Source organism: Epinephelus fuscoguttatus, linkage group LG11 (genome assembly GCF_011397635.1).
Source record: "Epinephelus fuscoguttatus linkage group LG11, E.fuscoguttatus.final_Chr_v1".
Taxonomy (NCBI): domain Eukaryota; kingdom Metazoa; phylum Chordata; class Actinopteri; order Perciformes; family Serranidae; genus Epinephelus; species Epinephelus fuscoguttatus.
In genome coordinates, this window is record NC_064762.1 from 29,198,708 (window position 1) to 29,222,801 (window position 24,094).

Genomic DNA, 24,094 nt, shown 5'->3' on the forward strand with positions numbered 1-24,094 from the left:
GCATTGTGTGACTCCTAGTGGCAGGATGAAAGAAGACACAGCAGTGCACCAGGGCTGTCTCATTTTTCTACTTACAAAAACCTCATCAGAATCGCATAGATGCTGCACCGATCCTTACATCATCAGGTGACCTATTCTATACATCAAGCCTGGAAACAGACAAACAACAAAGGTCCCTATATGACACAGCCAAAGCAAAAGAATGCAATATTTAGAGCATGTGCATTTGTCTCCCCCAGTCAAAGCATGAAAGTAGAAATAAAAATGCATTACAATTCACCTGAATGCAAGAATTTAATTGTTTGACAGTTCAACTTTTCTCTAGTGGACCCCCAGACCTCCTGTTTGATATGCTTCCCCTCCCCTAGTGTTGAGTGAAACCTACGCCCTTGAGTCACTGGAAATAAAATGTATATGTCACTGCAGTTGGTGTTTGTCTTTCTGGTTAAGGTTAGGATTAAACCACACTTGCTGTTACTGTTGTAAGCGTGGACCACCATCAATCAAATATTAGTACAGTGATATTCAATTTACAGGCCAAATCTGGGCCATGGCAGGGTGCTGGCTGGCCTGCAGACCATTTCCTTATTCACAAAAACAAAAATTGATTCACACTCAAATTTTCTTGTACTTTGAGTGTAAATAAGGTGCAAGAGTGCATAAAAAAAGAGCTTGTTTATCAAAAAGAGCACCAGGAGAGGATCCCACAGACCCCCCGATAGAGGTCCGGGTTAAGCCCTGAATGTCCTCAAATCCTAAAAACGCCCCTGGGTTCACTTGATCTGTGCAAGTGTGTTGCAACTGGATTTGCCTCTTGGCAAAGACAAGTTAGAGCAGCCAATATCGACAGCAAAAAATGTTTGTTCATTGACTCAACCCTTTCCTTCTTGCCCCCCCTGGGGCAAAGCAAGTCCAGTATCCCTGTACTAGGGTTACAACTTTAAGCTGGGAAAAATGTTTCATAAAAAAATAAATAAACACCTGGAGTCCAAGTTGTGTTCAAAGAAAACTCTTTAATAATTTAATAATACATTTCTATAATAATTCTGATGATATCCTAACACTTGAGTCCACACACCCACTCTCTGTACACACATTTTACTAAGTCATCCAATGTCATTCATTACTGAGGCTTAACACAGAAACTTAACAGCTGCAGTTCATTCTCTGTGGGTCACAGACAGACACCAAAAACTTTGACAAAGCTCATTAAAAAACAAAAATCAAAGATAGGACTTGGTGTATCTACAAGCAACAATGCACACAATATAAATAAATACTTTGGTCACAGAGGGAGATTAAACAGTTGCTGGTTCTTTGTTGGTTGTGACGTCGTCGTTGGGCAGCAGGTTGTCCAGCTGCTGGCTGTTCAGTGCGGCTTTCTCTTTCACTCTGAACACACAAAACACACACACACAGTTACATGATGTACAATAGGTACAAACTTGAGTCTAATATAGAGCTGCGAGGGTTAATCGAGTAGTCAATCAACTGAAAATTGACTGACAACTTTCTTGATAATTGATTGTCCGTCAAGTGCAAGTGTTCAAATGCTAAGATTTGCTGCTTTTCTAGGTCATGTGTGACATTAAACCGAAAGTCTTTAGGTAAAAGCTGAATTATAACAAGCATTTTTCACTGTTTTTTGACATTTAGTAGACAAAAGATTAATCAATAAGTGAAGGAAATAATCTTCATGTCAGGCCGAATCTAATATACTGGCACAACATGAGAAAAATAAGCCATTATCGTCAGCATAGTGTGTCATATCCAGAATATGTATATACAGGTGTACATAGAAACAAAGACAGAAGTTTGTGCCTAAATGTGTCTTGTAAAGAATTTCATTATTTCATTTCTTGCTGCATGATTCAGCGGAGGATACTCACTTTTCTGGGAACTCGATGTCATTGATGGTGTCAGGTAGCGGCACACCTCTGGTCTCAGGAAGCAGCAGCACCAAACCACCGGCCAGGAAAGCCAAAGTGCCTGCACATCACAATCAATATATTCCTAACTAAATGAACTTTGAACTTTTACAACAGCACTGGAATAAAAGAGTTAAGTCTATTTCTGATTTGCCAGACCAGTCCAACTGAATCTGCATTTGTTTTTACATTCTGGCAAATTAAAATGAAGCCTACATCAGCAACCTCTGCCAACGGCGTCACAATGCGCTAACTCCCACTTGTTTTGCATTAGTAACAAGCAATATGAAAACATGATTAACACAATATTTTTGTTTGTGTGTTTATAAACTGTGTAATGAAGCCACCAGTGTTTGACAGGCTGTGAACAGAGGCCGACAACATGAAGGAGATCAAATTTTCAGTAGAGGTGGGAGAGGGGACAGAGCGATGTATGCTGTGTTTGTTTACTAGAAAGTTTGTGTGTTTTTTGGGGTGACGAAACAAGACATAGAAAAGCTAGTCTCTCAACATTTTGGATTTGAAGCCAACAAAAAGGGTGCCCTAACTGGCTGCAAGTGATGTGGTGCGCCATTTTGAGATGAATATTTGTCAGACGCCCTGTTTTTATTTATTCCTGACGCTCCCTTTGAAGGCACCGCAATCTACAGAGTGGGTTTTCTCCGGGTGCTCCGGTTTCCTCCCACAGTCCAAAGACACGCTGGTTGGGTTAATTGGTGACTCTAAATGTGAATGTGGGCGTGAATGGTTGTCTGTGATAGTCTGACAACCTGTCCAGGGTGTACCTCACCTTTCACTCAATGTCAGCTGGGATAGGCTATAGTCACCATGCTATCCTTAACAGAATTAGTGGTTACTGAAAATAAATGAATGAATTCAAGTGTCTGGTGAGCGAAATGACAACAACCAACTTGCTCTTGGTTATAATATGTCGTCTCTCAACCATCTTTAAGTGGTTATGTCTCCGGTCTGATCTCAAGCCAACAGCTCATATTTACATGGTTTGTTGTCATGACAAAACAGAGGTGCATATTTAACAGATTCAGTGTTGACAGAGAGCTTCGTTGTTGAGTGATGTGACATGAAAGTCTGAGGCTTGTTTGTTGTTGGGACAGTGTCAAGTGTGACACCTGGTCAAATACGGTGTACAGGTCCAGAATGGTGTCAAAACCGGTTTGAAGATTTTTACATCAGCCCAACCCTACTGAACAACACTGGTCCCAAATGGTATGTAACACGAGGTAAAAGCAGACTGATGCCTAGTTAGGACTGGATTTATTTCTCTAGGGGAGGTGGGGTGATTTTAGTATAACCTAAACTTCTCAGTGATTTAAAGCCAGTGATGGGAGTAATTTCTCATCAATTGAAGAGCTGCTTTTAATAAGCTTGTGTGAAACTCTACTTTTGCGTGAAAATGGAGTAGGTCGAGACCTTTCCAGCAATACAGATGGTCAGAAATGCGTTTGGTTGACTGATTAGTGTGGTTTCTGTGGCAGCTTTTAGGCATTTCGTCAAAATATGACAGTCGCTTTTGATGATCAGAACTAGAGCTAGATTAATAAATTGTCTAGGCTGAAATATTCATTGATATTAGCTCATTGCAGATACATCAGGAACAAAAAAGTCAAAAAGTTGATTTTCTTAGACTACAAAATGTCCTGTTTAGTTTTATCTACAATCTCTCTGATGATTGATGTTCTCACTTTGTAATAAAATAAAACCCACCAAAGATGATGAGAGGCAGCTCCAGCCAGATGACAGCCAGTCTGTAGAGCAGGAAGGGGGCGACAATGCCTCCGACATCACACAGAGTAGAGCAAACTGACACTCCCAGGTTCCTACAGGCAAAAGTAAACAACCGGTTATTCATTATGCATATTTGCACATATAGTAAATTTACTTTTCTAAACACTGTGTTGGGAAGATCCTCAAACACTCAAGATGAATTTTTCATTTTTATTGTTTGTTTTGTTTTGAAAATGCAGTCTCGGGGTCATGTCCGCACGAGGTTGTAAAACTCGTCACACACACAAAAAAACAAAACTCCTGGATGGTTGAAAAATGAAAGCTTTCATATTCTAGTGCAGTCACAGTTTGGTCTGAGGGTGTCAACAGTGCTAACAGACCAACTGTCACCTATGCATATTACATACTAACATCAATTTTAGCATAAGTCCAAGTGTTGTTGTACAAATGAGGCTATTTTAGATATTTATTTGGCACTTTGGTCCAAAGAAACCAACAATAAGTGTGCTCAACTTGTGTAGAAACCAAGCAGCAACCTCTAAGGCTGAAAAATTAGCTAACGTTGAAGTGCTAAAAACTACAGTTCCTCAAATGGCCACTTGAGGCTGGCTCCAAAAGCGAGTCAATCATCATAGACCTCCCTGTTGAAATGCTCAACTTAACAGCAGAAATAAACATGTTTACAGCCTGGTACAAAAACCGGTTCGGATCTCTATAGCTAATTTAACTTCATGACAACTGCAAGGGGACTAACTTTTTATGTTACTCACCCGTTTACATTTTATTAAGGCTTAAAGTAACGCAGCTAACTCAAGTCACTGCACCCTGTAATCTAAATATGGTCACATTTCCTCCAAAGATGGCGACGGACAAAATGCCAAACTCGTAGCTTTATGGTAGCTATGTCCATTATTCTATACAGTCTATGGTAGAAACATGACATTTTGGGAATTGCAAGTGCCTTACCTGACAAATGTTGGGTAGAGCTCAGTGTTCACAAACACCACCATCTCAAAGGCCATGGTGATGCCCAGCCGACCGATGCAGGCCACCACTGTCTTAAACCAGAACATACCTGCAAGGAAAGAAAGAACATTTAATCTGATGATATCTGAATGGCTTAGTTCCCCATCTCCACCTTTACCCTAAAAACTTACTGTCAGGGATGAGGGCGGTGATAAAGCAGGCGGCTCCAGCTACGATGTTGGCGGTGGCGAAGGGAATGCGCCTGCCGATACGTTCAATGGTGAAGAGGATGAGGAAGGCAGCAGGGAACTCCACCAAGCCGGAGATGAGGAAGTCGATGTAGACGTTTCCTCCCAGAATACCCAGCCTCATGATCAAACCCTGGTAGACCACAGCGCTGGTGAACCTGGAAGAGATGGAGGGAGGATGGTACATGTGCGCCAAGGATGGATCGTTAGATTTAAGAGTCTTTTATTACAGAGCTTTATTTCAACATACCTGCCTAAAATAGTTGTTACTACTTTGATGAACTTAAAACTGAACTTAATCTGAAGCAGATACCAACAGCAGTTAACTAATAAGGTTCGCTTTCTTTCATGAAATGAGACTTTAATTTCCAATACTATAGTTTCACTTTAGCAGTCTAACTACAAAAATAAAACATATGCACCAGTTGTAGCTGAGGATGAAAGTGTGTTTTCTCATTTTTGGAGTTCTGATCAGGTCCATGAAGGAGGCAGTGCAGGATTCGGCATTATCATCTGTCAGAGTCTGCAGGATCAAACACACATCATGAGTAATGCCACTAATAAAAATAAATAAATAAATAATATCCTGCTTTCCTCTTATTATTTCAAATGTGTCACAAGTCACATCAGTAAAGCTTTAATTCTGTCATGCATTTACATGTAACTGCTGCACATGTGAAACAGGAAAAAATGCTGTGATTTCACTTTTTTTTTTATATTTTACAGATTATTTTTGGCCATATATTAAGTTGGTTTTTTTTTAGATATTTTATGGATTTTTTTTTATATTTTACTTATTAAAAATTTACAGATAAATTTGGGAGGAAAGGAAGCTGTAAAATAAATAAATAAATAAATTGAATAAAATCAAGTGATGGGTAAAGTGTCTTTTATCTACAGGAAGTGTGTTGAGGCTTCAAATACTGTTACTGCATTTACGGCAGCAATAACAAAGTGTGTGTCCTTTCCTAAACTTTATTTTAACAGATGTATAAGTTTTGTCTGTAACTGCCCTGGTGAACTGGACAAAGTCTGGTTTCTCATTGTGTGTTTATTTGTTACCTCGATGTTCTTGGACAGCGTCATCTTGTTCTCTTTGGCCATGGCCTCAGTGATCTCCACAGCTTTGGACTTTTTATTCTGAGAGAGAAGCCATCTTGGAGACTCTGGGATAAACCTGCAAATACAAAACTTTTATGAAGCTATGACAACAATCTATATCTTGTATTGGCACATAAACATAGCAGAAGAGTGCTTCTGAATCTTCTAAAATGGTGGTTCACTTCCTGTGTGAAGCATAAATATAAGCATGAAGAGTGTTTCCTACCAGTAGTAGGACAGGAAGATGATGTAGGGGATGGTGATGGCGACCTGCAGCCAGCGCCAGTCGGTGATATAGTAGGCAAGCAGAGGGAGGATGAGGATGCCGACGCTGAAGAACATCTGGTAAATGACTCCCACTGTGCGTCTGTACTCAACTCCCACGATCTCTGTGACTGAGAGAGAAGAAGTAAAATAATGCCTGAGATGTGTTTGCAGCTTCTTTAACTTTGCCAACAAAGTCACAGCTGTAAATCTTCGCTGTAAGGTTTGATGTTTGTTCTTACTCAGCACGTATCCGGCCACCCAGCCTCCTTTCACTCCGAACCCATAGAGAGTTCTGAAAACCAGAAGAGACACGTAGTCTGGAGCCACTGCCACCAGGATTCCTGCAATCCCATTCAACAGGTTGGACATCAGGAAGCTCATCTTTCTACCAAACCTGAAGACAAAGACACAAACGTGTCATTTCGACACAAAAACATGGAAAAATAGGGTCCAGATTGGAGGGTATCAAAGAGAAAGTTAAATTAAGACAAGAAACCAGATTAAAACAAATCATAACCTTACCTGTCAGCCAAGTAACCAATGGCGATACTCCCAACCAGGAAGCCCACGTTGAGAGTGGCTTGGTACATATCCACCAACCAACTGTCTGAACACACCAGGTCAAACTGGTACAACAAACAAACAAACAAAGTCAATCATAAAATTTATTGGTCGCTTATTATTTTTCTTGGAAACTCTTAAAACAATTAAAATACTTTCTTATAGAGAGAAAGTTAGGAATTGATTGCATGTTAGAAAGTGACTTTTTTGGTGTTTTTTAAGCTCCTGATTTCCTCTACATGGATCTAAGGTTGAACAGGAGGGAATAGGTAGTTCTACACCAAGAAACAGTTGAAGAACATGGCTCCTTCTGAACCACGAGTTATTGTTTAGACATTTCTGGATTAAATAAACAAGATTCAACATGCTAATTTGTGAGTTTTAGAGGTGCTGGTGGGCGACTTTTTGAACTTAGGAGATCTCCAGGCTAGCTGTTTCCCACTAGTTCCTCTCTTTATGCTAAGCTTATAATCTTCTAGTGGGTCTTCTCGTCTAACTCTCGGACACAAAGCAAATAAGCCTAGTTAAAAGAAATGTTAAACTATTCCTTTAAAGTGACACATAGAGTACAATAAATGTTCTTCTAAAAAAATGCTACACTCCCACTAAGAAGCTGTATTCTTCCATGCTGCCTCAAACTTACCTCGGTAACAAAGGACTGTCTTCCCTCGTAATCGTACTCCCATCCTTCTCTGCAGGCCGTTGTAGGAGTTTTGCTGAGGTCCAGCTCCTCTGTGTCACAAGTGAGTGCTGTGGCGTTCCAGTCCACCACGTACTGCTCACAGGTGCTCTGCTGCATCACTCCGGAGCTGTTGACCAGAGGCACCGTCAGTCTGCGACTGTCTGCCAGGCTCCAGCCGCATGACTGCCTCATGTCCACCACGGCCGAGTCTCGACACCAGTGATCCGGGGTGAAACCCTGGAACACGATGCCGACATACACACCGGCCCAGGGCATGGACACCATGCAGAGCAGGGCGAAGATCCGCTTCTGAGAGCGGCCGAATTTCCCTGTTTCTTCCAGGATGTCATCGAAGGTGGTCATGGCTGCGGAGGTGTTTGTCTCTCGCTCAAAAACTGACAGAAAACTGACCAATTCACACACTGTACAGATTTGTCAGTGTGTAAGCTGAGCCTCCGTCTGCAGACTGACCACTAATGCCTGTCCTCTGGGTTTTTAACAGAACACGCAGGAGCAAAGGTCCACAGAAAGAGGTCATTGCCTTACGAGTATTGCAGTGGATCATTAAAAAAAATCTTTACCATCACTTTTTCAGACGTCAGACCACTGATGCCTCCAATGGACCGCCCAGGGCTTCATTATCATACTGACACCAACATGAACACATGGACACATCTGTGCAGCCTGTGTCTCTGCATCTCATGCACCTGTACATGTCATGCGTCAGTAATGCTGTTAATCAGTCAACAATTAAATGGAGTCTCTGGAAGTCTGTTAGACATGAGGATGTCAGATCTGGCTGGTAGTTTTTGATTGTGAGGAGCCAGGAAATTAATCATGTTCGTGTCAACATGCAAAGTGACATGGACATGATCCCAGTCCAAACACATGGTCCATGTAATACGACTGTTCAGTGAAGGACAGTGCTGTTTTATGTCTCAGGTCATATCTTGGAAAATCTGAACACATTTGACAAATAAAGTCATTCAAACACGTCTACTTCAAGTCTTATTCCCATTAGAACAGGTCCTAGTCAAGCCTCAAGTTATTTCAAACAAGTCCAAGTCAGTCACTGCTCATTTAAGTTCAAGTCCAGTTTTGTTTCATTCTACAAGTCACAGTCAGGTCTTAAATCCATCAAGATGAGCACAAGTCAAATCTCAAGTCCTCACAGATGAGTCCTTTGAGACTTTGATGAGTTTCAAGCTCATCAAGACAAGTGCAAGTCAAGTCTGAGGTCCTTCGAAACAGGGCCAGGTCAAGTTTTAAGTCCATAACGATGCATCCAAGTCTTGTTGCAACATCTTTGAAACAAAGTGAGTCTCAAGTCCATTGAGATGCATCCCAGTCATTTTACAATGTCTTTGAGACAGGCTGAGTCTCAAGTCTATTGAGAGAGGTTCAAGTCATGATGCAACTTTCCCAAGACAAGTCTCAAGTCCACTGAGACACATCTAAGTCATGCGGCAACTTATCCAAGACAAGGCAGGTCTCAAATCCATCCAGACACGTCCAAGTCATTTTGCAACTTCCTCAAGACAAGTCAAGTGTCAAGACCATTGAGATGTGTCCAAGTCTTATAGCAACTTCTTCAAGATGAGTCAAGTCTCAGGTCTACTGAGATGCGTCCAAGTCATGTTGCAACTTACCCGAGACAAGGCACGTTTAAAGTCCATTGAGATACGTCCAAGTCATGTTGCAACTTATCTGAAGACAAGTCAAGTCTCAAGTCCACTGAGACTCATCTAAATCATGCTGCAACTAATTTGAGACAAGGCGAGAGTCATGTCCATTTAGACGCATCCAAGTCATGTTGCAACTTATCCGAAACAAAATAAGTCTCAAGTCCATTAAGACATGTCCAAGTCATGATGCAACCTATCCGGAACAAAGCGAGAGTCATGTCCATTGGGACGAGTCCAATTAATGTTGCAACTTTCACAAGACAAATTGAGTCTCATGTCCATTGAGAAGCATCCAAGTCATGTTGCAACTTCTTCGACACAGGTCAAAGTCTCAAGTCTTTGTAAACAAGTTCATGTAAAGTCTTTCGTCCAGACAAGTCAGAATCATATATCGTCCTTCAAGACAATTCAGTCTTCTCTGAAGTCCAATGAGACAAGTCCAAGTTATGTCTGGTCCTTCTACACAATTCTAAATTCTCAAATGTTTGCGACAAGTCCAAGTTAAGGCTGTTAACTGTGTGGGGCAACTGTTGAATACAGTTTTTATTTATTGAACTTCATTTTCAGTCTCGAGGTCTCGAGTCGAGTCGAGTCTCAGGTCCTCATTTTCTCCATTTCCTCTTTCCTACAAGTCAGAGTACGTGAACCACAGCAGTGATAAACAGCAGATCTTATTTATTCAAATAATGCAATATTTTTTACATCAAGGTTTTTTTTTTAAATAGGAAAACAGGCAAAGAGCTGAAAAACATATCAGACAACATAACTTACACCAACTGAAACATAATAATGATCTCCCATAGTACTGAATCATCCCTGAAAACTTCTTGTGCTTTTTTAGTCACAATACTAACCCGACAAAAAAAGCACAAGAATGTCCATTCGTATCTTCATACAGACGAGTAGGTTCAGTACAGTACCATGCAGATAAGCCACACAAACTTTTGGTTGCTAACTACAGCAGAAACAGACTTTATGCAATGATGGGAGAAAAGAACTTCACATACTAAACGGTAGCATCTGCTTCTGTGTAATGAGGAGTGCTACGACGTCTCCTCAGGAGAGATGAGTTGATTACAAAGTGCCAAACACAGATAGATGTAGTTCAAATCTCCTTCTAACAGGATCGGGAAGTAAAAAGCTGAACGAATGTTTAAAATTAATTTTCATAAAAGTCTGTCAACAACAGGCTCGATTTCATCTCAACTCTTGCTGGATTTGTGATGATACTTCAATAATGGATATGGATTCTTGAAATTTCATTTGTGATTGCACTAATTTAAATGTTCTTTGGAAACCTGCCCTGCATACTGTGTATGAACACCTTGTTCTTTATGCTCTCAAAGGCGGATTTCATATTAAGTCGCTTCAGAATTTCAGATCAGTATCTTAGTGATATGGTTAATCCTCAAAGACCAGATTACGTGATAAATGAGATTTTAAATAAGATGTGTTCAGTGCTTAGATTCTTGATCTTTCCGGAGTCTGACGATTTGACGCAAAACATGCTTCTAATAACAGGATAACAAGTTTCTAAACACCCACAGGAAAGGGACCAGAGCATGATGTTCTCTGCTTGTAAATCATTATGGCACTCATTCATACAAAATACTTATGTTTCCAATTTCAAGACTTTATCCGTTTGTTATTTTTAATCTGTGATTTGGGTGACATCCTACAAAAACTTGTTTAACAATTTTTGTGTACAAAGCTTCAGAAATACCCTGAATGGTGACCCTTCTTTATGACTGGTGAGAGCTTTTATCATCACGTTTTGTCAATAACTTTAGTTTCTGTGGAGTAAATACTGAGAAAACCCAAAAGTGAATCAACCGTCATTCCCCTTCATGCCGTACATAATGTAATTAATGTACATAATGCAATAAATATTAATAGTGTGTGAGCGCACTGTGTTTTTTATTACAAATCAATTCATTATGTCAGTTCATTAACAGGTGCTCTCCCAAGGTTGTACATTCACCAAAAGTAAGTTTGGAAGTAATCTGTGGAACTTTAAGATTCTTCTTTTAGTTTGTGAGAATAACGTGTAAACGACAAACCTCGAAAATGTTCCATTCAAAATTTACGGATATAAGTAAATGAATGATCTGCAACTAATGAGTATTTTCATTATCAGTTAATGTATTGATCATTGTGTGATGTTTTCAAACTGCCTGTTTTCACCAACCAACAGTCTAAAAACCCAAACGTGTTTTATTTGCAACGATATGAAACAGAGAAAATCTTTACATTTGAGAGGCTGAAAACAGAAAATATATGGGATTTCTGCTCGATGATCAACTTCAACGATTAACGATGACTAATATTTTTAATGTTCTGTTTATTGAGCTTGAACGCTGTCTGCTCGCTACTCATTCCTCAAACTTGGACTGAAAAGTTAAACAAAGAAAGCCCTGAACTCCAGGCTGACTCACTCCCCCTCTGTGGCTTTCAATCACATCTCATAGTCAAATGAACTTCTTGGTCGACAACTAAGGAATCTGATGTGAGAAGTAGTTAAAAGCTTAAGAAAAAGCTAGTAAGTGGACCTTGAGTTAAGATTTTTTTTTTGTTAAATCACTATGTTAAAGGTCAAGAATGAACTTAAATGCTCATCTTAATTAATCTATGGAAAATAAATTCTTTTTTTTTTTTTTTTTGGATAAAGTTATTATCTGGCATCAAAAATTCTGTCATCAGTTTCCCCAGTGTGAGAATTTGTTAGATTCCTCTACATTTTTTGAGTTTCAGACTGCTCTGACAAAAGACATTTGAAGACGTCACCTTGGACTTTAAGAGCTTGTGATGAGTATTCTTCACATTGTATTGTACGATCCAGTGGTTCTCAACCAGGGGACCAGAGACTCCCAGAGGTCCTTGACAGAATTCCAGGTGGCTATTTTCACTTTTCAATTGATTGTAAAACTGAGTCCAGTGTGAATAAGAGTCAGTTTGATAATTCTGATCATAGATTTTACCTTCTCCATGGTCATCCCCTGAACTGTAGTGTCACCTAGGAAGTCTCACTTAAGGGGTCCTTCACATGAAAAAGGTTGAGAACCACTGGTCTAATCTATAATGAAAATAACTGTCATTAGCAGCCTGAAAAACACACCTAATATGTTGTTAACTGGTATGAAAACCAGAGAAGAATTACCTCAAAGAGCACAGACAGGTCCATCATGTGCAGTTAAAGTCACAGGAGCTAGAGTTTGACTTGTTCTGACTGGAACCATGAGAATGAAATGCCACCAAAACTATGCTGCTGTAAATGTTCGACTATTTGTGAGTTTGTAAATTCATACGTCTGCTTTCTAATTGTGTAAACTAAAAACTTCACATCAACAACTTCTTCTCTGGCTGGGACCAAAGAAAAGAACCTGCAAGTAGGACGGCACACACGTACTCTGTGTTTATACTGTGTAGGCTTACTCATCTCACTGTCAGTTTGATTTCACTCATGAAAGAATCATCACTGATAATCTCTGTTAAAACACTAGTTTGATTATTAAGCAGAAAATATGTTAAATGTAAGTCACCTGCCTGTTTCCTTGACACTTTAATGCTCATTTCTTTTCTTATCATCACATGCATTTGGCCAAAAAAACAAAGCCTGATTTCGGCACTACAAAAACTTGGCTTTACCGAGTTAAAACTTCACTTTTGATGCGGCATCATCCACAGTCACAGACCTGAATACCTAAACTGAGCCTTTAATGTACGAGAGCGTGCAAGCGGAAACACAAAATTCCCAATTTCCATACATTAGTGCCAGCGGTGGCTGTAGAAATATGGCTTTGGAGGGAGAGGAGGAGGAGGGTGGGGGGCGGGGCTTCAGAAACCAACCTAAACTAACATCTCACTTTCAACCTCCGTCCTCATCAACCGTCCATTCACACTTAAGGCCATCTCTATTTTCTCACAGAGCAGAGATTCGCACAGATAATCAGCACAGACACCCGTTTAAATAATAATAAAAACAAAACGTGTGAGCAATTCACCAGTGAAGACAACAAACAAACAAAACGTCCGTATTATAGAACATTATCCTCTATGTACAATGTCTCTGATCAAAACAAGACAAACAAATCAATCTGTCGCCGGACATGATTCATCGATGAAAACGCGAAGTGAGTTCATCGTCAGGAAGGCATCGTGCTTTCTTTTTGAGGGGAAAGAAAGAGAAACATCTGCTATTATAGCAACTGTAAACAGCAAGAAAAAGACAAACAGGTGTCTTCATTCCCTTTAGAAACAACACAAGCCGACACCTTCACTGCCCACGTCCAGGGAACTGAACCAGTTCCTCCTTTTTTTAAACTCTTTGATAGCCGTTATTCGCCCAAATACTTGTTTCACTATTGAGCTACTTGACTTACAATCTCACCACAGTTATGAAATACAGTCCTGGACATTAAAATCAAAACCAAGAATCGACTCCAAAAGTAGCTTTTCTTCTCACTGTGTGCAATGAGACATGTAGTATTATTCTCGGTTAATCAATGCTACAGTAAAGTGCTAAAGCAATGGCACAACTTTTCAAAAACTCAAAAAGAAAATAAAAATATTTCATTTACATATTTTCACTGACATGTCTCATTGAGCCAGAACGTCAAGAAAGATGAGTTCAATGCCTCTGGGGTTGATTTTAGAGTCTATATTAGATAAATGTGGAAAGACTGATAGAGAAGTAACTTAGTTCATTTCAGAATTATGACAGAAAATATGAGAAAATAGGGCGCAGGTCAAAAACAGCCTGCAGAACACTTTAAATAATCAGCTATCAATAAATAAGAAACCATGTGCTAACATCAACAGTCTGTAGACAGTGGACTGGATAGAGTCTGAGGCCGAGTAAAGGTACAGTCCAACAAAAAAATCCCAAAGAGAGGAAATGGTTTCTGCTTTCAATATGTTGTTGGTACTTCATTGTTGTTGTTATGGAGACATTCACTGAGAAAGAAGAGTTCAGATTGGTCGTGGGGGGAGGAGGAGCGGGACGGAGGAAGTGACATCACACCCTGAGGAGGTCCTCGTCACTGTCGTCCTCGTCCTGTTTCCTATTGGCTGCCGTGTTGTTACCTTCATTGAGGCCTGAGGAGCGAGGTTTGCTGCTCTTCCTCTTCTTTTCTGACTCGTCCAGGAGGCCGACCAGGTCCTCGTCGCTCTCCTCCTGAAATGAGGGAAGTCTGTGAGGTTCTGAACACCACGTTTGAAACACCTGGACAGATGCTGAGACGATGCTCACCTGAAGGAAGGGGCTGCGATGGGCCGTGGAGTGCCTGGAGAGCGCAGAGGATTTGACCACTCGCACCCCCGGGACGCTCAGCACCTCGTCCTCGCTGTCGTCCTCCTGCTCATCCAGCGAGAACGAGCGCAGGCCGTCCGTGTTCACCGGCTTGGTTGTGATGTGACCATTGCCGTGGTTGCTCTTCCCTCGGTGGGAGGACGAGGCAGTGGATGTGGGAGGGGCTTCAAGCTCCTCCATCAGCCACTCCATCTCTTCTTCTCCCCCTTCTTCGTCCATGTTGACCTGATTGGATAAAATAATACAGAGTCAGGAAAGGCAAGCGGAAGAGGAGATTTTCTGGACGCAGCATCCTTCGAAAGCAATCAACAAAGTAGCTGGCTGGAACAGCGTGTTTATCCAGAGTGTGAAAACAGAGTCAAAACTGATTCATTCATTAGACCAACACACCTTTGAGTATTTATAGGAGACTTGGTTTCCTCTCCTGCAGCAGCCGGCAACCTTCTGAATCACCAGCTCTCTGTGGGAGATGAGAGATGGGCAAAAACAGTTCAGACAGGCATTTGTGAAAATTCAACTTTCTTTAAACCTGACATTTGTTTGACGCTCTTGGTCTCACCTCCTCTCCCTCTTGTGGAGCAGGAGCCCCAGCAGACAGACAGACAGACCCACCAACAAGAGGGTCAACATCACCTCCACCGCCTGACTTCGCCTCGAGAGAACTGAAGCCTCGCCGTTGTCCTCGTCGTATGACTGTGTATCAACAGTTCTGCAAGACAATCAGGAAGGAAATCTTCAATATATTCTTAAATCTGCCTTTGCTGTCTGGAGTAAAAACTTAATTCCAGTGTAAAAGGTTTTACTCACATGAGACCACACACAGCGTCCGTGTGCCACACAAACAGATACTGGCATTCATCTGTCTCCAGCATAAACTCAGGGATGCCGATGCCTGCCAAAGGGCTGCAGTGGAACATGATGGTGGACGACACTGTTGTGGTCCTCTCCCGCCCACACGCCGAGTCCGAGGGCACCATCACATCCAGGTTTCCTCCTGATGAGAAAGCAGAGACGTTGTCAACATGCTTTTGCTAAGTTAACACTAAACACTATCTCTCAAGTTAACGTGATCATTAATGGTATGTTAGTAAGAGCATGTTTAGCACTGAGCACACATATAAATGGTTGCATATGAGCACGCTCAGTAACACTATAATTCACTAATAATTAAAATAATAATAAGAACTTCCTCTGAATTTACAGTCACATATGTTTACAGGAAACTATGGGACCCGTACAATAAAGTGTTACTAGACTCTTGTACATACTTGTGCAGGTATTTAACATGACGACAGGATTCTAATTATTTGGTTTTGTACACATCATTTCATGAGCTTAATTGTTGTAGAGGTCACCTGGTGGAAATTTTGACCAGATGAAACGAGTCCAAACTGACACAAGAGATATCCGAAAACTTCTACACAGATCTATGCAGTGTTTTACTTTACACTGTTAGCAACCAATGCTGAGGTTAGCATAACAAGTGGATTGATGTGCAAGTCTGTCACACTATGACGAGGGCAAATGCAGCAGTAGCGCTGGAAAACCCGCCCGCAGGTTCCCTGTCAGCTACAACAGCACCGAAGAGAGTTGTGTAGAAGATGAGGATGGTGTGTCGGCGTTCCACTGTTGTCGGGAACGTGAATGGAAACACATCCAACGTGTTAATGCACATTCTATAGCATCACCCAGAGGTGCCGATCCCCAGGATGATAACTCTGGCTGCTTTGAATGTTTAAATACAGCCAAGGTGGAACTAACTGAAACACTATAATAATCTAAACTCTATATCATAGGAGATGTTTTGCAGTTTCACAGCCTTTTGTGACTTGTTGCCTTTTGGAAATTGTTTGTTCAGTGCTCAAACAGTGTTGTACAGAAGTGTTTAAATGTTCCCTCAGTCCCTGGCAGGAGGATTCTCTCGGTCTTTGACATTTGCACTACTGTCCGTTCAAAATAAATAAAGGGACAGTAGTGCAAATGCCCGTTCAAAATAAATGAAATACAAACATGTTTTTATGCGTTTTGTTTTTTCCCCAACTACACCAAATCCTGACTCCTAAACCAGGTTATGAATCGAACCGTGACTTTTGTATACCACCTACTAAATATAGCAGTAAATTACCTTTGATGTAGTACTTGGCCTTGCTGGAGGAGCCAATCCTGCGTCTGTAGGGTGCGTTAAGTTTGACCTGGCAGATGTTGGCACCGAGACAGGTGGGCAGGGAGTTGTTGGTGATGCCTGACAACTGGATGTGGTAGATGTACCGATCGCCGTTGGTACGGATGTCTCCAGACGCCTGATGGTGGCTGAGAGGAGGAGGGTAAAAACAAGGGTCAACAGACCGACATAGGTAGAAAATGAAAAGGAGAAGTTCTCATTTGTGCAACAATGTGAGAAATTCATCAGTTACATGAAGAAGAGCGTACTGGGAGCAGGGAATAAGCCACAGGTGGACAGCTGGAGAGTGTGCTTGTGTTACCTGAAGTAGACCTCTCCAAGACTGAGCTTGACTCCAGTGTCAGGAACCTGTATTGTCCCATTCTCCATCACCACCTCACGCTGCTTCACCGCACATGCCAACCGAGTCTCCCAGCCAATCACAAACTCACATGAAGCCTTATCCACACTGTCGTGCAGACACAGATGGAGATGAGATGCTCTTAGCAAGGTGGCACATTGAATAGTTCAGAAAGCAACATTTAAGACTGAAAAAATATGACAAAGCAAACATTAAGGGACCAGTTCAAGCAAGTCATTTTGTGTTTAGTAAAGTACATCAACTTTGAAAAGTACATATTTTATAGAAACTGCTTTTCTGTGAATAACAACAAGTCTGCTGAGAAATGTTTGGCAGTGCGCCTCAAACAACGCCGTAACAAGAGAAAGATTAACTTAAGACAAACACTGTGTTTTGTCATTAACTGGCGTTAGAAGTCCCTGAACTATAAAGTAAATGAGTGTTACTCCAGAATGTAGTTTATTGATCAATTTACACATGGTAGTTAAGTCATGACAACAAAAGCTGTGAATGACGCAGATTTTGAACATGTACCGTGGTGTGTGTTACCTGATGAGAGCTGGGTGTCCCACAGTGGTGCCGCAGCTCAGCTGGATCACAGTCTTGGCCTTCACGCCGTTACCACAGACATCTTCACCAGATGAGTAATTGACAAAGATCTTTCCATCTGCAGAGGCAGTTTGAGACTGTGATCAATAACTTTCTATTGCACAAAATCAAACCCACAGCTGTGACAGTCACTAGTAAGAGAAAACAAGAGCTTACATAAGTGCTGCAACCTCACTGGGGCGGAAGGAAACAAAAAATATCACCTCCTTTCCATTTAAGAGGGTCTGACATTAACGGTTGCCCAAATGCCTGGGGTAAGTAAAAATAGCTGGCGGGCCAGCAGACCCTGCACAGACATGCCCGATTGGGCAAGCAGCACCGACTCGGACACGCACACATATGCCGGACAGCCTCTCAGTCCTTACCCGCTAATGTTAGGTCATGTACAACACAGGTACCACACAGAAACTTTTACAAAGGGTCACAATGTGCTTCTAGTGACTGTCAAATCGCCAGCGAAAGTTGTTTTAAATGTGGACATGGAGAGCATGCTGCCTGCTCTCATGGGACAAAGATCCTCTGAGAAGAAAGACAGATCACTCTGCTCTGCCGCCAGGAACAAACTGGGAGGCAAAGATCCTGTCTGAGGAAGAGGGTTCACTTTGCTGCAGCGTTCACCAAAACGTGTTTGTATTTTCTTTTAATAAATTGAACACACATTAAAGAACACACAAGACAAACAATACAATAAACACTGTCTAATTAAATGAAGGAAGAGGATTTTTTTTTTTTTTTTTGCCATTTTGCCTTTAATGGACAGGACAGGTAAGTGTGAAAGGGGGCGAGAGAGAGAGGGGGATGACATGCAGCAAAGGGCCACAAGCTAGATTCGAACCTGGGCCGCTGCGGCAACAGCCTTGTACATGGGGCGCCTGCTCTACCACTAAGCCACCAACGCCCCGGAAGAGGATTTTTTTTAAAGTCAAATAAAATATTGGGGATTTATGTAAAAATATACATAGAGACATATAAATAATTATATAATTGAAGATATGTAGGCTATGTTAGGTGAATACTCCTGTCAGTGACCTTGACCACTGGCACTGGCAAAAGAACTGGAGTTGGTCCCCTGACGCTGCACTGCGGCTGCCCACTGCTCCCAGTGTATACAGTAGGATGGGTCAAATGCAGAGGTCAAATGTATGTAATGTGCTGAGAAAGGACAAGAAAGAATCTTCTTCTAATAATAATTTCTTAATAACTAGGAGATAACAAAAGAATAAAGAGATTTCAAAGACTTAAAAAAATAAGGGACATGAATCAAAACAACAAGAAATGAGATATATCCCCAGTCATGCACACCCAGTTTTAATAAACTCAGTATTGTTTTTCAACACATATATTGTTTTGTCTTCATTCAGTGTAATTAGCACATACTGTTATTGCGCCACTGGTTTTGGCCGTGATGCCCCAATAAATTTGTATTTATCAAAGGCCAAAGTGAATTTGCCCTAAAAATATCTTAATTCCAGGCCTGGAATCGTGTATTTCCTCTCCTGTTTCTGTCCTCAGAGGGGCCAGTTGCAGTGTGCTGCTTTTTTATGTGCTGCTGCCTCCATCGGCTGAGCGTCTCTGTTGACGTAAGATATACGTCATGAGCGAAAATATGCACCACACAGCCAGAAAAAGAACCTCTTAGGCAGGGCAAGTAAGAATTTAGATGGGGCAAATAGATTTGAGAAGTACTTGCCCGGCATGGCAAGTAGGAAAAAACCTTAACGTCGGACCCTGATTTAATATACACTGTACATCTAACTATTAATTTAAATTTGACTCTGTTTACCTCAAAGCCTGCACTGATTTCTGTTTAAATCAGTGGTTCCCAACCTTCCCAACCGTCAAGGGAAACCTTTTCTATCATTGAGTAAACTTATGACCCCTGACTAAGTGACATGTTTAATGGATATTTCAAATTATATTCAATGCATAACAAAAACAGTACAGAAAAACTGATCAACTGTACAATTAACCTAAATTGTGAACGCAATATTTGCAGGAAATTTGTGTAAAACAAGAGATTTTGACGCAATGTAAGGCAGATTATTTCCAGTGCATTTTGCATCAGAGAGAAGTTTTCATGATATTTTTAGGAATCTTTAATATGATCCTCTGTCTGTCTTATGTTTTTTTTTTCTCTCACCACCATGCATACTTAATAGGGTTTCCCCCCAACAAATTCAGTGTCTATTTCTCCCTGACGCTCATAAGAAGAACATAGCTGTGTTCAAGTCTTCACTGTGCCCTTATCTTGTGAGATTTTTTCAAGTTTATTTCTTAAATAATAATCTAGACTTTAAAAATAACAGTTTAATTTAGTTTTCTTCGCAGAAATTAATAAAATGCTGAAATATAGGCCCGCTGTAAATTTTGTTTTTAAGTTGTTTTTTTTTACATCCCTTAAAAACTTGAAGGCCTCATGACCACCCATAATCCTTAGTGACTATAGAGGGCATTGGGCCTCCCTGTTTGGGACCCCAGGTTGGGAACCAGTGGTTCAAATCAGAGTCAGTATTCAGTTGCATTAGTATAGAACATTAGCAGTAAAATATGAAATGCATCCCCATTTGCTTTTGTTCAATTCCACTGGCATCAAAACTGTAAAATATATAGAAATGTTGACCCTAGGATATCAGAACCTTCAAGGAGATATCACTACTCGCCCTCAAAAAGACCAACATTAAGCAGACTGAAACGTGTATGACTTGGTTACCCACCAGTGTAGCTCATTTTCTGAGTATAAACTCGGCCCAGGATCTGGGTCACTCCTGCTGCTGAGCGTCGGCACACGGTTGCTTCTTCAGAACAACCTGTTAATCCACCGTGGATACCCTGACACAGGTTAATGAAGTATCTGAGGACACAGACACAGGAAAGAGTGTCATATCTCAATAAAATCAGGACACAAGAAGTAAAGGATCAAGTGCTTCAGATGGCCTTGCAAAACAAATTTTTAACTGTTCAGCAGAATGTGTTATAGGTACAAAGTAGTACTGCAATTATTAAATTAAGAAACTTTTATGCCTAAAAACCATGATAAAAGATTTGACCTGTGACCCCAAAAATGTTAATTCAGTTAGTTTCGTGTCTTTGTATATAAAGTAAAACCTCTCGATAAGATCCTCATGAATCCTCGCATTTTTTAACTATTTGCACGAACAAAACAAAACAAAAAACACTGAACAAATGTATTAATCTACATCCTATATGCCTCCTCCTACATTTTTCTGTATCAATGAGTATAAAAATCAATTTATGCACTATAAGGAGGAGATAGACATGGAGACATAGCCCATCCATGACTGAAGCCAGACTTACGAATCTCCTTGGTGGCGGAACTTCCACGGCTCAGTGAGGGACGACAGGGTTCGGAGGTCGAAGGTCTGATGCTGGCTGACCAGCTTACACTCCATCTTCACCGGTGGACAAACAGCGCTGGTACGCCACTGAAAAGTGGCTGAGCAACCCTCTGTCTCTGAGAGCAGCTGCGGAGTGCCGTGGCCCGCAGACTGGTCGCAAGTAAACAATATGGAGGACTGACGCGTTCCAGATGCTGGAAGAGAGAGAGGAAAGGCAGCATGGTTTTAGAAGAGAGGTAATAAATGCAAGACAACAAATTATTTTGAAAGGTTTGAACAAATGATAAAAAAGCCCAAGTTTTAGCATCAATAATGCACACAGGTGCTTTGAAACACATTGACAAAATGAAGCCAGCAACTGTCTGCCTGCTCTACACCACACAGATCAATGCTTGAGTCCTGAACTTCCAAAAAATCAGCTGTTTAAAGCATGAATGACAGATGTGATCTCAGTGCATGTGACTGGAGTTCACAGTGATGATTTTGTTGTATCACGCCTTCTCTCTGTGTCTTCATCTCCCTCTCCCCTGCCAAAAAGCGGTCACCTTCACTGCAGAATCCCCACTTCTTGTCCGTGTCATAGTTTGCAGTGGTGGCACACCACTTCCTGCCATCTGTCCTTTCATCTTTGGTGCACTCTGTGTATGACTTCTTCATGAATGTGAAGGGGAACACACACACCTCGCCCTCATTTGTCACTGGAGCACACAAACAAACACATAAACTACTTGTTTTCCAAGAAGTTTGATCTTACGTCATTATTATGATCCATTTTACTTCTGAGAGTCTAGAGCAATGTGTAGGTAATATCTTATTATTGTTGAAATAAAAATCTGAGCATACTGAAATATTGGTGATTGAGGATTAGGATTATTTTTTTAAACCTGGACCCTATTTTCACTTTTGGAAATTTGACCAGCAGTGACAAAACAGGCTGCAGCAAAAGGTTAGTAGACAGTTGCACACCATTAATTTACATCCAATAAAAGTGTTTGTTTTTGCCACTGACAGGCTCAGACTGTTATTGAAAGTGTCTGAAAACATTATTGAAAGCATTCCTAGAGATAGACCTTTTAGTTAAAAAATAAGATCCATTTTCTCTAACCAGAAACAGCCCAAAAGTCTCCACTGCCACACACACCAAACTCCATTTAATAAAGCAGTAATTTAATCATCATAATGCACATTTCATTTAAAGTTATCAGAAACAAAATAAAACTCACAAAAAACATTTCAGTTCATCTTTCCGATGTTTGAACAATCGTTATCTCTGGCTTGAGTGAAATAAACCCTTAATTCACACAGTTAGATGTGAAAATATGCCGCCCCTATACATGCTAAAATTACTGTTTTTTCAAATGTAGTCTAGTGGGTTTAGTGCTGATGATTTGGGGCCTGTGTCTAGTTAAACAAAAAGGATCTTACTCTTTAAAAAAAAAAGGCTGACCTCTGTAGGGATGCTTTCCGTAAGTTGTTAGACACTAAAAGTAATAATTTGAGCATGTCAGTGGCAAAAACAAGCACTTCCAGTTGATGTAAACTGACAGTAGATAATTACCCAGAGTGGTTACTTTGCAGCCTGTTTAACACTGCTGGCAGCTGCAGCAGCAGTCTCGCTCAATACTGGACCAATTTCAAAAATGGTTGTTCCAATTAGTCACTGAAAAAGATCCAAGGTCCAAAGCCTGAACCCAGGCCATAAACATGGTAAGTTTAGACCTACCTGGTGGACAGGGATCTCCCCCACCATACTGCATCAGTACGGCCTCCTCGTCGTGTTTGAAGTCCATCGTCATGGCCTTGCTGATGCCAAAGGATGAGGCCGACTTGTCTGAACCGGAACCAGACACCCGGCACACTGTGCTGTTCTTACAGGCCGGATCTGTCACTGAGCTGCAGACGTTGATGAAGTAGGTGCTGGAGCCCGCTGGTACCTAACATTTAGAGACTTAAAATTAGTATATTTTCTTTACTGTTGACCCAGAGTCTGTGTACCCTGGCTGAAAAATACCTGAAAAACTAAACACAACAACAAGCCTGTGGACGGAGCTCACCTGGACTTCACCAGAGAGGGTCGACAGGTCAAAGGTGTACTGGAGCTGGGCGTCAGTGAGCTTGCAACTGCTGGCGTTGGTGTGGGTAGCATCTGAACAGACTAAAGGAGTCGCCCACTCAAACAAATAGACACATCCCTGCAGCCTCAGCATTTGTGGAGAGCCCTGGATGAAGATATGAAAGGTTGCAGCTTTGTTAGAAAAACAGGTTGAAGTAACGGTGCATGTGTAAGTATTCTTATCATAAAGGATGTCAAAGTGCTGACTGACCAGCTCCAGGCCTCTCTGGCAGGTGAAGATGATGGTCGAAGTGTAGTTCTGTGCTGGATCGGCCGCACACTTTGTAGAGCTGTAGTAAGTGATGGACACTTCCCCAGTTGCTCTATTGATCTCAGGGCCGCTGGTAGTTCGCCCAATGTCCTTTAAGAGACACAGAGACAAAATTGGACTTTGGACATTGGACTTTTATACACGACCACCGTCCAAAATCAGTCAAACAATATGAAAGTGAGGTCAAAGTAAATGGACCTGTATCCGCCTTGTCTGACAATAACGTGAAAGAAAATGTGTGTGTCTGTGGGTGTGGTTTTGGAGTGTCTTACCACAGGCGGTCCATTATCAGGATCTATACAGACAGCAGCTCCAGGAGGGCAGGTGACCCCGGGGATGGGGTTTAGAGGCTGACAGATGTTGATGTAGAAGTCTGGAAATTCGTCAGTTTGGTCCACTGCCTCATCTGAATGGAAGACAGATACATGACAACAGTAAATCTGACTATTGTGCCTCATAAATGATGCAAGTGACTGAAAATCTAAGCTGACACGATGCACATTGTGCTGCACTTGTTCTCTGTGAATTTGATAACAGATTTAGAGCTCCATCACTGCATGCAAAAATTAAATTTCCTTAATTAGTCTCTTGAGGGGAAATTCAAGTTTTTCACTCTATTGTTATTTTACAGATTACACACACGGGCCTAAAATGTAGACACATGCACAAACAGGACCTAAACACATGCATTACTGGACAGATGTCAGACCAAGGGCACCTCAGCCCATAGC

At 41.2% G+C, this 24,094-nt stretch overlaps 2 protein-coding genes across 3 annotated transcripts in view; both read right to left on the reverse strand.

Moving 5' to 3' along the window:
- Window positions 1-975: 975 nt before the first annotated feature.
- LOC125897451 (solute carrier family 22 member 2-like) lies at window positions 976-7,980 on the reverse strand. The gene is made up of 11 exons (XM_049590785.1): window positions 7,461-7,980; window positions 6,779-6,882; window positions 6,496-6,650; window positions 6,216-6,384; window positions 5,951-6,065; window positions 5,311-5,411; window positions 4,832-5,046; window positions 4,641-4,749; window positions 3,654-3,766; window positions 1,890-1,989; window positions 976-1,392 (listed from the first exon to the last, which is right to left on the reverse strand). The coding sequence occupies exons 1-11, from the start codon at window positions 7,860-7,862 to the stop codon at window positions 1,299-1,301; spliced, it is 1,677 nt and encodes a 558-aa protein (XP_049446742.1). The 5' UTR covers window positions 7,863-7,980; the 3' UTR covers window positions 976-1,298.
- Window positions 7,981-9,839: 1,859 nt separating this feature from the next.
- The window catches only part of igf2r (insulin-like growth factor 2 receptor), a 56,655-nt gene continuing 42,400 nt past the window's right edge, over window positions 9,840-24,094 (reverse strand). Inside the window, exons 37-51 of one of the 2 annotated variants that reach the window (XM_049589352.1) lie at window positions 23,636-23,769; window positions 23,304-23,453; window positions 23,034-23,198; window positions 22,703-22,913; window positions 21,525-21,677; window positions 20,939-21,173; window positions 20,338-20,474; window positions 17,564-17,681; window positions 16,976-17,122; window positions 16,618-16,802; window positions 15,300-15,486; window positions 15,052-15,201; window positions 14,883-14,952; window positions 14,433-14,717; window positions 9,840-14,357 (exon numbers count right to left, since the gene is read on the reverse strand). In XM_049589352.1, coding sequence (XP_049445309.1) covers window positions 14,199-14,357; window positions 14,433-14,717; window positions 14,883-14,952; window positions 15,052-15,201; window positions 15,300-15,486; window positions 16,618-16,802; window positions 16,976-17,122; window positions 17,564-17,681; window positions 20,338-20,474; window positions 20,939-21,173; window positions 21,525-21,677; window positions 22,703-22,913; window positions 23,034-23,198; window positions 23,304-23,453; window positions 23,636-23,769 — 2,486 coding nt within the window. In that variant the 3' untranslated portion in view covers window positions 9,840-14,198. The remainder of the gene's footprint in view (window positions 14,358-14,432; window positions 14,718-14,882; window positions 14,953-15,051; window positions 15,202-15,299; window positions 15,487-16,617; window positions 16,803-16,975; window positions 17,123-17,563; window positions 17,682-20,337; window positions 20,475-20,938; window positions 21,174-21,524; window positions 21,678-22,702; window positions 22,914-23,033; window positions 23,199-23,303; window positions 23,454-23,635; window positions 23,770-24,094) is intronic. The other variant, XM_049589353.1, reaches the window with a different exon arrangement.

Bases quoted from the DNA above. Each gene is read 5' to 3' on its own strand.
- LOC125897451 (XM_049590785.1), bottom strand. From the start codon at position 7,862: ATGACCACCTTCGATGACATCCTGGAAGAAACAGGGAAATTCGGCCGC. The intron at 1,990-3,653 runs GTGGGTTTTATT...TGTGATGTGCAG, and splicing joins GCTGCCTCTCATCATCTTTG to GCACTTTGGCTTTCCTGGCC. The intron at 1,393-1,889 runs GTGAGTATCCTC...TTGTGTGTTCAG, and splicing joins GACATCGAGTTCCCAGAAAA to AGTGAAAGAGAAAGCCGCAC.